Consider the following 12,338-nt stretch of genomic DNA (forward strand, 5'->3'; position numbering starts at 1 on the left):
TACTATGTCAAATCGTTAAAAATAAAAAAGTTATACTATATTATGTCGTTAAACATAAAAAAAAGTAATACCATATCATGTTGATAAAAATAAAAAAAGTGACACTATATCATGTCGTTAAAAATAAAAAAAGTTATACTATATCATGTCGTTAAAAATAAAAAAGTCATACTATAGCATGTCGTTAAAAATTAAAAAAAAATCATACTATAGCATGTCGTTAAAAATAAAAAAAAGTTATACTATATCATGTCGTTAAAAATAAAAAAGTCACACTATATCATGTCGTTAAAAATAAAAAAGTCATACTATATCATGTCGTTAAAAATAAAAAAGTCATACTATAGCATGTCGTCTAAAATATGATAAAAAAGTAATACTATAGCATGTCGTTAAAAATAAAAAGTTACACTATATCATGTCGTTAAAAATAAAAAAAAAGTCATACTATATCATGTCGTTAAAAATTTTAAAAAAAAGTCATACTATAGCAAGTCGTTAAAAATAAAAAAAATCGTACTATAGCATGTCGTTAAAAATTTTAAAAAAAAAGTCATACTATATCATGTTGTTAAAAATAAAAAAAGTTACACTATATTATGTCGTTAAAAATTTAAAAAAAGTCATACTATATCATGTCGTTAAAAATAAAAAAAAGTTACACTATATTATGTCGTTAAAAAATTTAAAAAAAGTCATACTATATCATGTCGTTAAAAATAAAAAAGTCATACTATAGCATGTCGTCTAAAATATGATAAAAAAAGTCATACTATAGCATGTCGTCTAAAATATGATAAAAAAAGTCATACTATATCAAGTCGTTAAAAATAAAAAAAGTTAAACTATATCATGTCGTTAAAAGTAGAAAAGTCATACTATATCAAGTCGTTAAAAATAAAAAAAAGTTAAACTATATCATGTTAAAAATAAAAAAAAGTCATACTATATCATGTCGTTAAAAATAGAAAAGTCATACTATATCATGTCGTTAAAAATAGAAAAGTCATACTATATCATGTCGTTAAAAATAAAAAAAGTTATACTATATCATGTTAAAAATAAAAAAAAGTCATACTATATCATGTCGTTAAAAATAGAAAAGTCATACTATATCATGTCGTTAAAAATAGAAAAGTCATACTATATCATGTCGTTAAAAATAAAAAAAAGTTATACTATATCATGTTAAAAATAAAAAAAAAGTCATACTATATCAAGTCGTTAAAAATAAAAAAAAGTTATACTATATCATGTTAAAAATAAAAAAAAAGTCATACTATATCATGTCGTTAAAAATAGAAAAGTCATACTATATCATGTCGTTAAAAATAAAAAAAGTTATACTATATCATGTTAAAAATAAAAAAAGTTAAACTATATCATGTCGTTAAAAATAGAAAAGTCATACTATATCATGTCGTTAAAAATAAAAAAAAAGTTATACTATATCATGTTAAAAATAAAAAAAAGTCATACTATATCATGTCGTTAAAAATAAAAAAGTCAGACAATATCAAGTCGTTAAAAATTTTAAAAAAAAAGTCACACTATATCATGTCGTTAAAAATATGATAAAAAAGGTCCAAACTTCCTGTGTCCAATATGAAAAGTGTCTTCAGTCTTCAGGGTTTGTTTTGAGGAGCAGCTGTTTGACCATCAGCCTCCTCCACACACACTAATCTGTGAAACGACCAAAGGAGGATAAACGCGGACTATTTTGAATTAGTCATATTTATATCTAAACCATCGATCCGTGTCGACACTAAACGGCGACGACTCAAAGATATATTTCTTATTAACGTGTTCCGGCGAACATAAATGTGTTGAGTTCAAACGCACGGCTGAATCTCCGGTAATCGGTACCGGGATTACGGTGGCCGGTAAGGGGAAACACGACGGCGGCGAAGAAACAGAAAACCGGCATGACGTCAGAAAACCCCCCTGACGTACACCCACAATGCATTGCGGCGGACCCATTGAATTCTGCGACGCTAGCTTCCGGCGGTTTTCTTCTGCCCGTTTTTTTTAAAGTGTTCCCGGACTGAACTTCCACCGCGCGGCTCCGTGAAACTGGCCGAGAGTCACTCGCGAACGGATCCGGTGAAGGAGGAGACACCAACGGGGCCGTCGAGATGCCGCGAATCATGATAAAAGGAGGCGTGTGGCGCAACACCGAGGTACGTGTTTACACGGCTAGCTGGGCTAGCACGATGCTAACTGCTCACGGTGAACCGATGCGGTCGAGTTAGCATCTCAGCTAGCTGCTCGTTTACAGGATTCACAGCGAAGTTATTCTGTTTATTTGTGTCGTCGTGAGGAAAAGAGTTTAGTCTCAGCCGGCTACTGTCGAATATTTACATAGTTAATGAGCAATTAATGTAACGCGATGAGCAAATGTAACGTGATGAGCAAATGTAACGTGATGAGTAAATGTAACGTGATGAGTAAATGTCACGTGATGAGTAAATGTAACGTGATGAGTAAATGTCACGTGATGAGTAAACAAACACCGGTTCGAGCTCCCAAGTTTCTTTTCCAAGAGAATGAAATTAAAACAAAAGTTTGAAATGGAGAACAGAAAAGATTCAGAGATCAACCTGTCGGTGAATAAATAGATGAATAATGAAGTCTGACTGAATGATGGTTTGTGACGTCATACTCGTGTCCTCCTTCATCCAGGATGAGATCCTCAAGGCGGCGGTGATGAAATATGGGAAGAACCAGTGGTCCCGTATCGCCTCCCTGCTGCACCGCAAGTCTGCCAAACAGTGTAAAGCCAGATGGTGAGTCTTTATATTTATCTTTATCTTTATCCAAAGCTGCTGTTTAATTTAATTTGGTTTATGTAGAGCCAACAATCACAGCGCGGGTTATTTAAAGGTACTGAACACGTTAAAAAAAAAAAAAAGTCCCAACAGCCGAACTTTACAGCATCGCGCAGAGAAACCACAACAATTCGATTATTCCCACGTAAGCTTCGGAGGGAACGAGAAGATCTGCCTGGTGAGAGGAGAGCAGAGAGAGAAAAGGGCAGCGTAGAGAACCAAAACGTGGACGGTTGGAGCTCCACGGCCGGTGGACATCTGCAACAAAGAAAGAACAGAAACCGTACGGAGAGACAAAAACTAAAAGAGAGTTAAATTTAAGATGACCCGCTGACATCCCGTCGGCGTCGCCTCTGTCCCGCAGGTACGAGTGGCTGGACCCCAGCATCAAGAAGACAGAATGGTCCAGAGAAGAGGAGGAGAAGCTGCTTCACTTGGCCAAGCTGATGCCCACTCAGTGGAGGACCATCGCTCCCATCATAGGACGCACCGCCGCCCAGTGTCTGGAGCACTACGAATACCTGCTGTACGGTTTGAAATGACACGTTCATTAGAGTTATGGTTTCATTATAAGATTAGAGCAGACTCTCGTTGACCGTTGTAGGATAAATAGTAAGTGTGATTATGTGTTTTTGTGGTTGTTTAGAGACAAAGCAGCACAAAGAGACAACGAGGAGGAAGTGGGAGACGATCCCAGGAAGTTAAAACCGGGAGAAATCGACCCCAATCCTGAAACTAAACCCGCCAGACCCGACCCGGTGGACATGGACGAAGGTACAGCAGCACACTTAATACTGACGGAGAAACAGAGTTTATACATTTGAGCAACTCACGACTGACTTTTTACATTCACTGGTTTTAGTTTTCATCCACTCCTCGGGAGAATTTAGTGACGCAGCGAGTCGTGTAATAAAAATGGGCGAATTTTTATTTTGTGTCTGAAGATGAGTTGGAGATGCTGTCGGAGGCCAGAGCTCGTCTGGCCAACACCCAGGGCAAGAAGGCCAAGAGGAAGGCCAGAGAGAAGCAGCTGGAGGAAGCCAGGTTAAACTCATTTCATGCTTTTAAAAATCACACACAAACTGAGGACGATGGAAGTATTCATCAGAACAGGACGGTTTGTATTTACTGGTGTTCTGCTGCAGACGGTTGGCGGCTCTGCAGAAACGCAGAGAGCTGAGAGCGGCGGGAATCGACGTTCAGAAGAAGAGGAAGAAGAAGAGAGGAGTGGACTACAACGCCGAGATCCCCTTCGAAAAGAAAGCCACACCGGTAAGTAAAACTTGGCACAAATTCACCTTTTAAGCGTTTCAAAATGAATCCAAAGTCACAGTATTAACCTTTTGTGTGTTTTCAGGGTTTCTATGACACCAGCATGGAGCAGTACAACGCTCTGGAGCCCAACTTCAAACGGCTCCGACAGCAGCACCTGGAGGGAGAACTGCGCAAGTCAGTAACGACGAACACGGTTTTATTTACACAGTTTACAGTAATACTGTCAAACACGGTCACTTCATGTACACGAATACATGTTGGATAAAAACGATGTACATCATAAGGAATAAGCCCCCTTCAAGGAAGTCGCGATTACCATATTTATTCCTTTAAAATCAGATTTTTCTTTCTGAACTTTTTCTAATTCCCGCAATTTTATGCAAATAAAACCCTCAAATGCAAATTAAATTGTAATTTATGAGGAAAATCACCTGCAAAATCGAGCATTTCTGATCACATAAAAAAAACCAACCCTCCTGGACGGGCCGATAAAACTCACCGTCTTCATCCGTCAATCCTGCTGTTTGTTTGCAGCGAGCGCGAGGAGAGAGACAGGAAGAAAGATAAACAGAAGATCAAGAAGAAGAAGGAGAGCGACCTGCCGTCCGCCATCCTGCAGACCAGCGGAGTCGCCGAGTTCACCAAGAAACGCTCCAAACTGGTCCTACCGGCACCGCAGGTAACAAACCCGCCGGACCGGCGGAGTCCGTCCCGCTACGCACGATTTCAAACTTTTGGTATTCGGACGCCGTATTTTGGTTGATCGGTCCGATTCGTCCGCAGATCAGCGACACCGAGTTAGAGGAAGTCGTCAAACTGGGCGTGGCCAGCGAGGTCGCCCGTCAAGCCGCCGAGGAGAGCGAAAGCGGTAACTCCGCCTCCTCCGCCCTCCTGTCGGAGTACAGCGTCGCCAACACCAAGGCGCTGGGACAACGCACCCCGCGCACCCCGACCGTCCAGGACAGGATACTTCAGGTGAGACGGAAACACGTGTATACTCATTTTATTTTGTCTGTGATTATTTTATATAGATTATGAAACAAAATCATCATTTACAGTATTTGATTTAAAAGGGACAACAGGGGACCAAATATACAAATTACTTATTAACATATTTATATCACAAAAAATAATGAGGCGTGTTTTCGTAGGTGATAAGCTCATTTGATTATTTCAATATAGATGACAGAACAGTAATAATAATAATAATAATAATAATAATAATACCCATCACACCCATGAATTGTGAAATTCATTAGCCGATACTCACCATTGTATTGAATTGATTCCATGTTCCAAGTAATTTAGCCATAAAAGAAATTACCGCTGGTAATATTTACCATCTGTGTGTGTGTGTGTGTGTGTGTGTGTGTGTGTGTGTGTGTGTGTGTGTGTGTGTGTTTCAGGAGGCCCAGAACCTGATGGCTCTGACCAACATCGACACGCCTCTGAAGGGCGGCCTCAACACGCCGCTGCACGAGAGCGACTTCAGCGGCGTGACGCCGAAAGGGCAGCAGATCCAAACGCCCAACACCGTCCTCAGCACGCCGTTCAGAACTCCTGGGCAAGGTCAGGGTTCAGAGGGCATGACCCCTCAAGCCGGAGGTGTGATGACCCCACGCGGGGCGGTGACCCCGGGTTTGACCCCCGGCCGCACGCCGCTGAGAGACAAGCTGAATATTAACAGCGAGGAGCAACTGGCCGACCCGGCGTTCACCAAACACATGGTAAACGCCAAACGTCCAAACACCACGAGATATTCAGCTCAGCATCGTTTTAATACAACCAGAAAATATTCACATTTCAGGAGCTGAAATCTGAGAATTAATGTGTTTTTTTTTCATTATAAAATGACTCAAAACGATTAATTGATCAACCGAATAGCAATTTTTGTTTTGTTAATTGACTTAATTATTTCTGCTCTAATTTAAAGCCGTCCCTCTTATTTCCCCTCCACAGCAAAGGGAAAGCCTTCAGCAGCTGAGACAGGGACTGTTGTCACTTCCTGTTCCCAAGAACGACTTCGAGATCGTTCTTCCCGAAAACGCCGAGAAAGAACTGGAAGAGACGGAGACGGAGACGGGATTCATCGAGGACTCGGCCGACGTGGAGGCTCGCAAGCAGGTAAGCGCACGAACACACACACGAGTACACACGAACACACAAACTCTACTTAAAAATGTTGTTTTCTGGATTCATGAAATCTTTGCCTTTCAAAATAAAACTCGCCGAAGTTCAACACGTCTCTTGTGTGTTTCAGGCTGTGCGGGACGCAGAAAGAGAGAAGGAGCTGAAGCTGCGACACACTGCTGTCCAGAGGAGTCTGCCGAGACCTACCGAGGTAACGCACACACACACACACACACACACACACACACACACACGAGTTCACGGCGTCTAAAAGTTGTTTTTTTTAAACGTTGTGTCGAGCTGATCCCCCCCAAAAAATAAAACCTAGAAAATAAAACCCTCAAAGAAAGTGAGTTCCTTCAAGTAACTGATGTTTAATGTTGTGACTGAATTTAAAGAGTTTCACCAACTTCAAGTGATTAAAACAAGTCACGTTGAGCACTAAAGTAGAAAAGAGTTCTTTCTAAAAACACCCCACTTGCGTCGTGCGTCCGCAGGTGAACGAGTCGGTCCTCCGTCCCGCCTCCATGGAGCCGCTCTCCGACCTGCAGGTGGCCGAGGAGCTCATCAAGCAGGAGATGATCACCATGCTGCACCACGACTGCCTGCACCACCCGTCGGCCAACGCGGCCAGCCAGCTGCAGCGCTTCAAGGCCCGAGGCCCCGCCTCCGCGTCCAACAACGCCTCGCACATCTCCTACCTGGAGACGCACAGCTACAAGCCAATCAGCACGGAGGACATGGATCAGGTACAACATCACCTGCTGTTTCCACCTCACACACACACAAATACACGTTATTTGAAGTGTTTGCTGACGACGTTGCGTACCCGTTGAACAGGCGAAGGCGATGCTGGCTGCAGAAATGGAGGTGGTGAAGGGAGGAATGGGCCACGGGGACCTCAGCATGGAGGCCTACAGCCAGGTGTGGGAGGAGTGCTACGGACAGGTGAGCGTCCGAGTCCCGAGAGACTTTTATCTCCCCGTAAAACACAATTAGCACCAACACGCCTCGATAATTGTTTGCAGAAAATTCTGCTGCCACGAAGCAGGACTGAATTATTTTTCTTGATTTAACTACTAATTTATTCATTTTCCTGTCGGGAAACAGACACCAGCCATGTTTTTCTACAGGCCACCCTCTGCTCCGTCTGGTCCTTCTTAACTGTATATAATAATAATAATAATATTGTCCGCCCCTCCCGTTGCACAGGTGTTGTATCTACCGGCTCAGAACAGGTACACCAGAGCCAACCTGGCTTCAAAGAAAGACCGTATTGAAAGCCTGGAGAAAAAACTAGAGGTGAGAACGTTTTTCTGTATTTTTTTTGATTTTGCTACGTCTTTATGAAATGTTGTCTTGAGAGTTTGTGGTGTCTGTGGGACCCTCCAGGTGAACCGCGGTCACATGACAGCGGAGGCCCGGCGAGCAGCGAAACTGGAGAAGAAACTGAAGATCCTGCTGGGAGGGTTTCAGTCCAGAGCGCTGGGGCTCCTGAAGCAGCACGGGGAGCTCTGGGAACAGGTACCAAGCAGCGTTGGACCTTTTCAACACATTAATTCATGTTGTTAATAATAACACTGCTATTAATTAGTGACTGAATGGGAGTCGTCAGTATTTGACTCGTTCACTCGCGGTCGGTAAAAAAAATATCGTCTTAAATGTGAACATTTGTACTTGCGGTAATATTAATGGTGTTATTGCTCGTGGTGTCCACCAGGTGGAGCAGGCGGCCACGGAGCTGCAGACCTTCAACCAGCTGAAGAAGCAAGAAGACACAGCCATTCCCAGGAGACAAGAGGTTCACACACACACACACACACACTAGTGCTAAAATAACACACTAATCTAGTCATCAAATTGGTAATTAACTGATAATTTGTCATTTATTAAGATTTTTTTTTTTTTTTATCAAAATTTTAGCAGTTCTCAAAATGTAAAAAAAGGAAGTGCTTATTTTCCATTTTATTTATTATCTTTTAGTTTTTGGCCAATTAAAACAAACCGTTTGAAGACTTCACCTTTCAGTCTAGAAACCACAATAATAATGAAAATGTTAAAAAAAATTTAACTGAATAATTTTCAAAACAGGAAGCCAGTTAAGTAGTAATTTATTAAAGATCTAAGAAGCTGAAAATAAATGAAGAGTATTTCGGAAATAAAAAAAATGTATGATGCTAATATGAAGAAAGGTCCGTCCGATCTAGAATCATTTGCTTTTTTTTTTTAAATCTTATTGAGGCTCAAACTGATTTTTATTTTTATTTTAATCCGAGATAAATCGAATTATCGCCCTCCGATCAATATTTTTCCCGTTTGTGTGCTTCAGGCTCTGCGGGAGGACGTGGAGCGGCAGATGGAGCGCGAGAGAGAACTTCAGCAGCGGTACGGAGAGCAGCTGATGGAGAGGGAGTCGATGCTCAACAGCGCTCAGAAATACTGAAACACACACACACACACACACACACACACACACACACACTCACACACTCTCGTCGTGGTGGTGGAGTCGCTCGCAGAAAATAATCTCTCGCCGCCGCCGTCGTCATATGGAAACGTGTCACTCTCTGATCATCTCTTGCCTCCGTGTGCTCATCGTTGCTCTGAGTTGTGAGCATGCTCAGTAAGTCCCTTTGTGTTTCTGTATTAGTGACCAATAAAGTTTCATTTCAGCAGCGACGTACGAGCGTGCGAGTGTTTCTCCGGAGCGGATTTTTAACTTGAGGTTTAAAAATAAAAAAAATAAAAATAGAAAACATTTGGTTTCCTGAAAACTCTTTTAATAGAAAAAAAAAAAATAATAATAATAATAATGGATGCCTACAAGAATGTGTCTTGATAGTTTGGAGCGTCCTCAGCAGGTGAGGAGAGACATCCCAGTCCTCCAATAGGCACTCTGACGGAGACAGAAGACACGAGATCATCGTCAGATCAGATCTGTGCTCGTAAAAAGGAAAAGTTCGGATCTTTTCAGATCTACAGTGTTTTCATAAAAGATAAAAGATTCATAAAAGATTAAAAAAAGAATCAGGAAGCCGCTGTGTGTTCACCAGCGTTTGATGATGAACAACATCTACAAGTTACGAGATCTATGCTTCACTGGAAGACTTTTAAAACAATATTTTTTTTAAATGTATTGCAGGAGAACTAACTGGTTTGGTATATATATATATATATATATATATATTGTTTTAGCACAAAATCCCGTCTTTGTTACGACATTTCATACGAATAACTTTGGAAGATCTTGATATTCAGCTGAACTTTGGATGTTTTTTATCTGGATTAGCAAGTATGAAGAGAAAAAATGATTGACAGTTCTCTGTTAAGAGAACCACAAAACATCTTTTTTTTTTTAACCACTAAATATAGTTTTAATTTAAATCCAGAAATAAAACGTGTAGAGATGCTAGAAAATCAGAGCTGTTACTGAAAGTGTGTGTGTGTGTGTGTGTGTGTGTGTGTGTGTGTGTGTGTGCACATACTGTGTGTCTGTAGTTGTATCTTCTGATGGCCTCTCTGATGTGACACGGCTGGATGCCTCCGCTGGGAGGCTCCACTGTTGCCGGGCAGTTCTGAAACACACGACACCGTTTTAAGTGTATTATCTTTAATCTGAATGGAGCATCCTAATATTTCTAATCGGCAACAGTCAGCAGAGAAATAAGGATAATCTGTAGAAACAAATGGTTTAACCACCTTTCATGCTATAACTGTCACCTGGGCTGGATCTGAGGACTTTTCCTTCTACAATTACACATATAATAATTATTTTAATAATAATAATAATAAATGATAATAATAAAAACATAGAAGTCTTTGATGCATTCAACAAATTTGCATATTTCTGGCAAAAAAACCAAAAAAACATTTCAATACAATGAAGGAATTTTCTATTTTTGAAGCAGAAATATTTCAATTGAGAAAAATAAAATTCCAACAGTCATGTGATCACACACACACACACACACACCTTTTTGCGTTTCCTCTGCCTCGCCCGGCCGTCCAGGCTGCCGTTGCCCTGTAGGAGGGGCTTAGAGGCGTGGGAGGACCCCGGAGTGGAAGGGGGCGTGGCCTCAGGTGAGTCTGGATCCTTCTTCACCTGGTGGGAGGACGGATGTTAGTAACTACTGAGAAGATGGCTGCTGTGCCCAGAACTTATTTAAGATTTAAGAAAACAAGGGAGCGTGCTTTTGTGTGTGTGTGTGTGTGTGTGTGTGTGTGTGTACCTCTGCGTGTGTGTTGTAGTGGATGTAGCTGGCAGAGATCACGTGACTGGTGGCGTTCGTCTTCACCGTCATTTCCTGTTTTATCAGCAGAGACAAATCCACGATCTGCAGACGAAAACAGACCAATTTTATAAACAACAACAACAACAACACCACCAATACACAGGTGCGACATCGTGACTCAACACGTTACCTGGGCAACCGTCTCATAGGCCAGATATGACATGATCTCCATGGCGATGCTGTTGGGTTTCAGCTCCAGGCTGCTGCAGTCCAGCCAGTCCCGAAACTTGGAGGCTTTCTTAGCTGAAAGACATAAAAAAAATTAAATCGGAAATGATTTAATCATTATTATTTAATATCATTATTATTTAATATCATTATTATTTACGATCATTATTATTTAATGATGATTAATGGGAGAAACGACTGGACTCAAATCTTACCGAAGCTGAGCTGTCGACTCTCACAGAACTCCGAGTACTGAGTCTGGTCCATCGTCCGAGTGTGACGCTCTAAACGCTGAACACACACACACACACACACACACACACACACACACACACACACACACACACACACACACAGTAAAATCACCATCAATCACACACTAAACTTAAACATACTGCCGTCCAGAGTCAAACCAGTCAGTCGTTGAAAATAAAAAAAAAAATAAAAAAAGGCGCGTTGTCACGACGACATCACGACGTCCTCTGACCTCCATCCTCTCCTGTTTGATGGGGTCGACTTCCTGCCGCTCAGCTAACGTCAGGAGCTCGCCGGTCTGATCCATCCCCACCAGGAAGTCCTGGGCCAGTCGCTGCCTCCGCTGGTTACCCCCGGCAACAGCAGCAGCAGCAGCAGCAGCAGCAGCGCCGGTCCACCTGTCTGGAAAAAAAATAAAATAAAAACAACTTCTGGTGATCTCTGTTCATATTATTCTGATATTTGGTTCTCGAACATAAACGTTAAGAGAAACATCATATGATTAAAACTTTATTTTGAAAGTGTCTCGGGTGTCCTTCAGTGTACCTTGTTCTTGCTGCGGTTCTTCGTCCTCCAGAGTTTTGAGCAGTTTGGATTTATAATCTCTAAACTGGAGATATTTCAATAATCTCGCCACCTTCCTCTGATCAAAAAAGAGAGAACACAAAACGAAGGGGAAATTATTCATTTCAAAGCTACAAATCAACGAGGTTTAGTTATTTTTTTCTTTTCTTTAAATCAATAAAAAAAAATTAAAAAAAAAAATCCTATTTAAATATGGTGTTTTTGTTTTGTTTTGTTTGTTTCGGGTGTGTTTTGTGTACCTTGTCCTTCCTCATCAGGAACAGGATGTCCTCGGCTGAAATGACCCTCGAACCCCGAAAAGCCGCCCCGTCGGAGGCCTGATGCAGCTGATCAATGAACCAATCACATCCCAGAGTTCAGTTACACAAGTTAACGAGGCCGACGCAGAGGCGCCTTTAAGCTGCGATACCACCGAGCGCCACTAGAGGTCGACTCCAAAAGGCCTCCATAGACTCCCACTCAACTTCTCTCAAAAAAAAAATCCTAGGTCGCCCCAAATATGGTCACTTCCTGCTCCAAACTAGCAAAAATGGCGCTATTTAGGTCTAATCTTGAATTTGTTTGAAATTTAAAATAAATACGTTACCATGGTGATGAGCTGCGTGTGCACGATGTCCTCCACCAGAGCTGCCGTCTCGTGCAGAGGCCTGCGAGCGTCTCCCAGAGCGAACCTGGAAAAAAAAAAACACACGTGGTGACGTTGAATCAGATCTGAGATCAGTCGACAGTCTGCCGGTTTCATGACTGTAACATGTTTGTTTTTTGTGTTGATAAAAAATAAACAAATAAAAACGAGCCATCGCTG

General features: G+C 41.4%; 2 protein-coding genes across 3 annotated transcripts in view; one reads left to right on the forward strand and one right to left on the reverse strand.

Annotated features, from left to right (window-relative positions):
• Positions 1-1,977: 1,977 nt before the first annotated feature.
• Positions 1,978-8,912, forward strand: cdc5l (CDC5 cell division cycle 5-like (S. pombe)). Its single transcript, XM_069144166.1, has 18 exons — positions 1,978-2,180; positions 2,683-2,786; positions 3,193-3,354; positions 3,475-3,602; positions 3,773-3,872; positions 3,974-4,100; positions 4,186-4,277; positions 4,638-4,782; positions 4,887-5,078; positions 5,510-5,830; positions 6,063-6,227; positions 6,364-6,444; positions 6,731-6,982; positions 7,074-7,181; positions 7,446-7,535; positions 7,626-7,757; positions 7,954-8,034; positions 8,563-8,912. The coding sequence occupies exons 1-18, from the start codon at positions 2,136-2,138 to the stop codon at positions 8,674-8,676; spliced, it is 2,439 nt and encodes an 812-aa protein (XP_069000267.1). The 5' UTR covers positions 1,978-2,135; the 3' UTR covers positions 8,677-8,912.
• A 63-nt stretch (positions 8,913-8,975) lies between these two features.
• The window catches only part of supt3h (SPT3 homolog, SAGA and STAGA complex component), a 6,092-nt gene continuing 2,729 nt past the window's right edge, over positions 8,976-12,338 (reverse strand). For both annotated transcript variants that reach the window (XM_069144167.1, XM_069144168.1), the window contains exons 3-12: positions 12,120-12,204; positions 11,773-11,859; positions 11,495-11,591; positions 11,181-11,350; positions 10,909-10,984; positions 10,656-10,768; positions 10,463-10,567; positions 10,207-10,335; positions 9,719-9,808; positions 8,976-9,129 (exon numbers count right to left, since the gene is read on the reverse strand). In XM_069144167.1, coding sequence (XP_069000268.1) covers positions 9,088-9,129; positions 9,719-9,808; positions 10,207-10,335; positions 10,463-10,567; positions 10,656-10,768; positions 10,909-10,984; positions 11,181-11,350; positions 11,495-11,591; positions 11,773-11,859; positions 12,120-12,204 — 994 coding nt within the window. In that variant the 3' untranslated portion in view covers positions 8,976-9,087. The remainder of the gene's footprint in view (positions 9,130-9,718; positions 9,809-10,206; positions 10,336-10,462; positions 10,568-10,655; positions 10,769-10,908; positions 10,985-11,180; positions 11,351-11,494; positions 11,592-11,772; positions 11,860-12,119; positions 12,205-12,338) is intronic.

Source organism: Embiotoca jacksoni, unplaced genomic scaffold, assembly GCF_022577435.1.
Source record: "Embiotoca jacksoni isolate LCO1_2020_lvr unplaced genomic scaffold, fEmbJac1.0.p SCAF_12, whole genome shotgun sequence".
Classification (NCBI taxonomy): Eukaryota; Metazoa; Chordata; class Actinopteri; family Embiotocidae; genus Embiotoca; species Embiotoca jacksoni.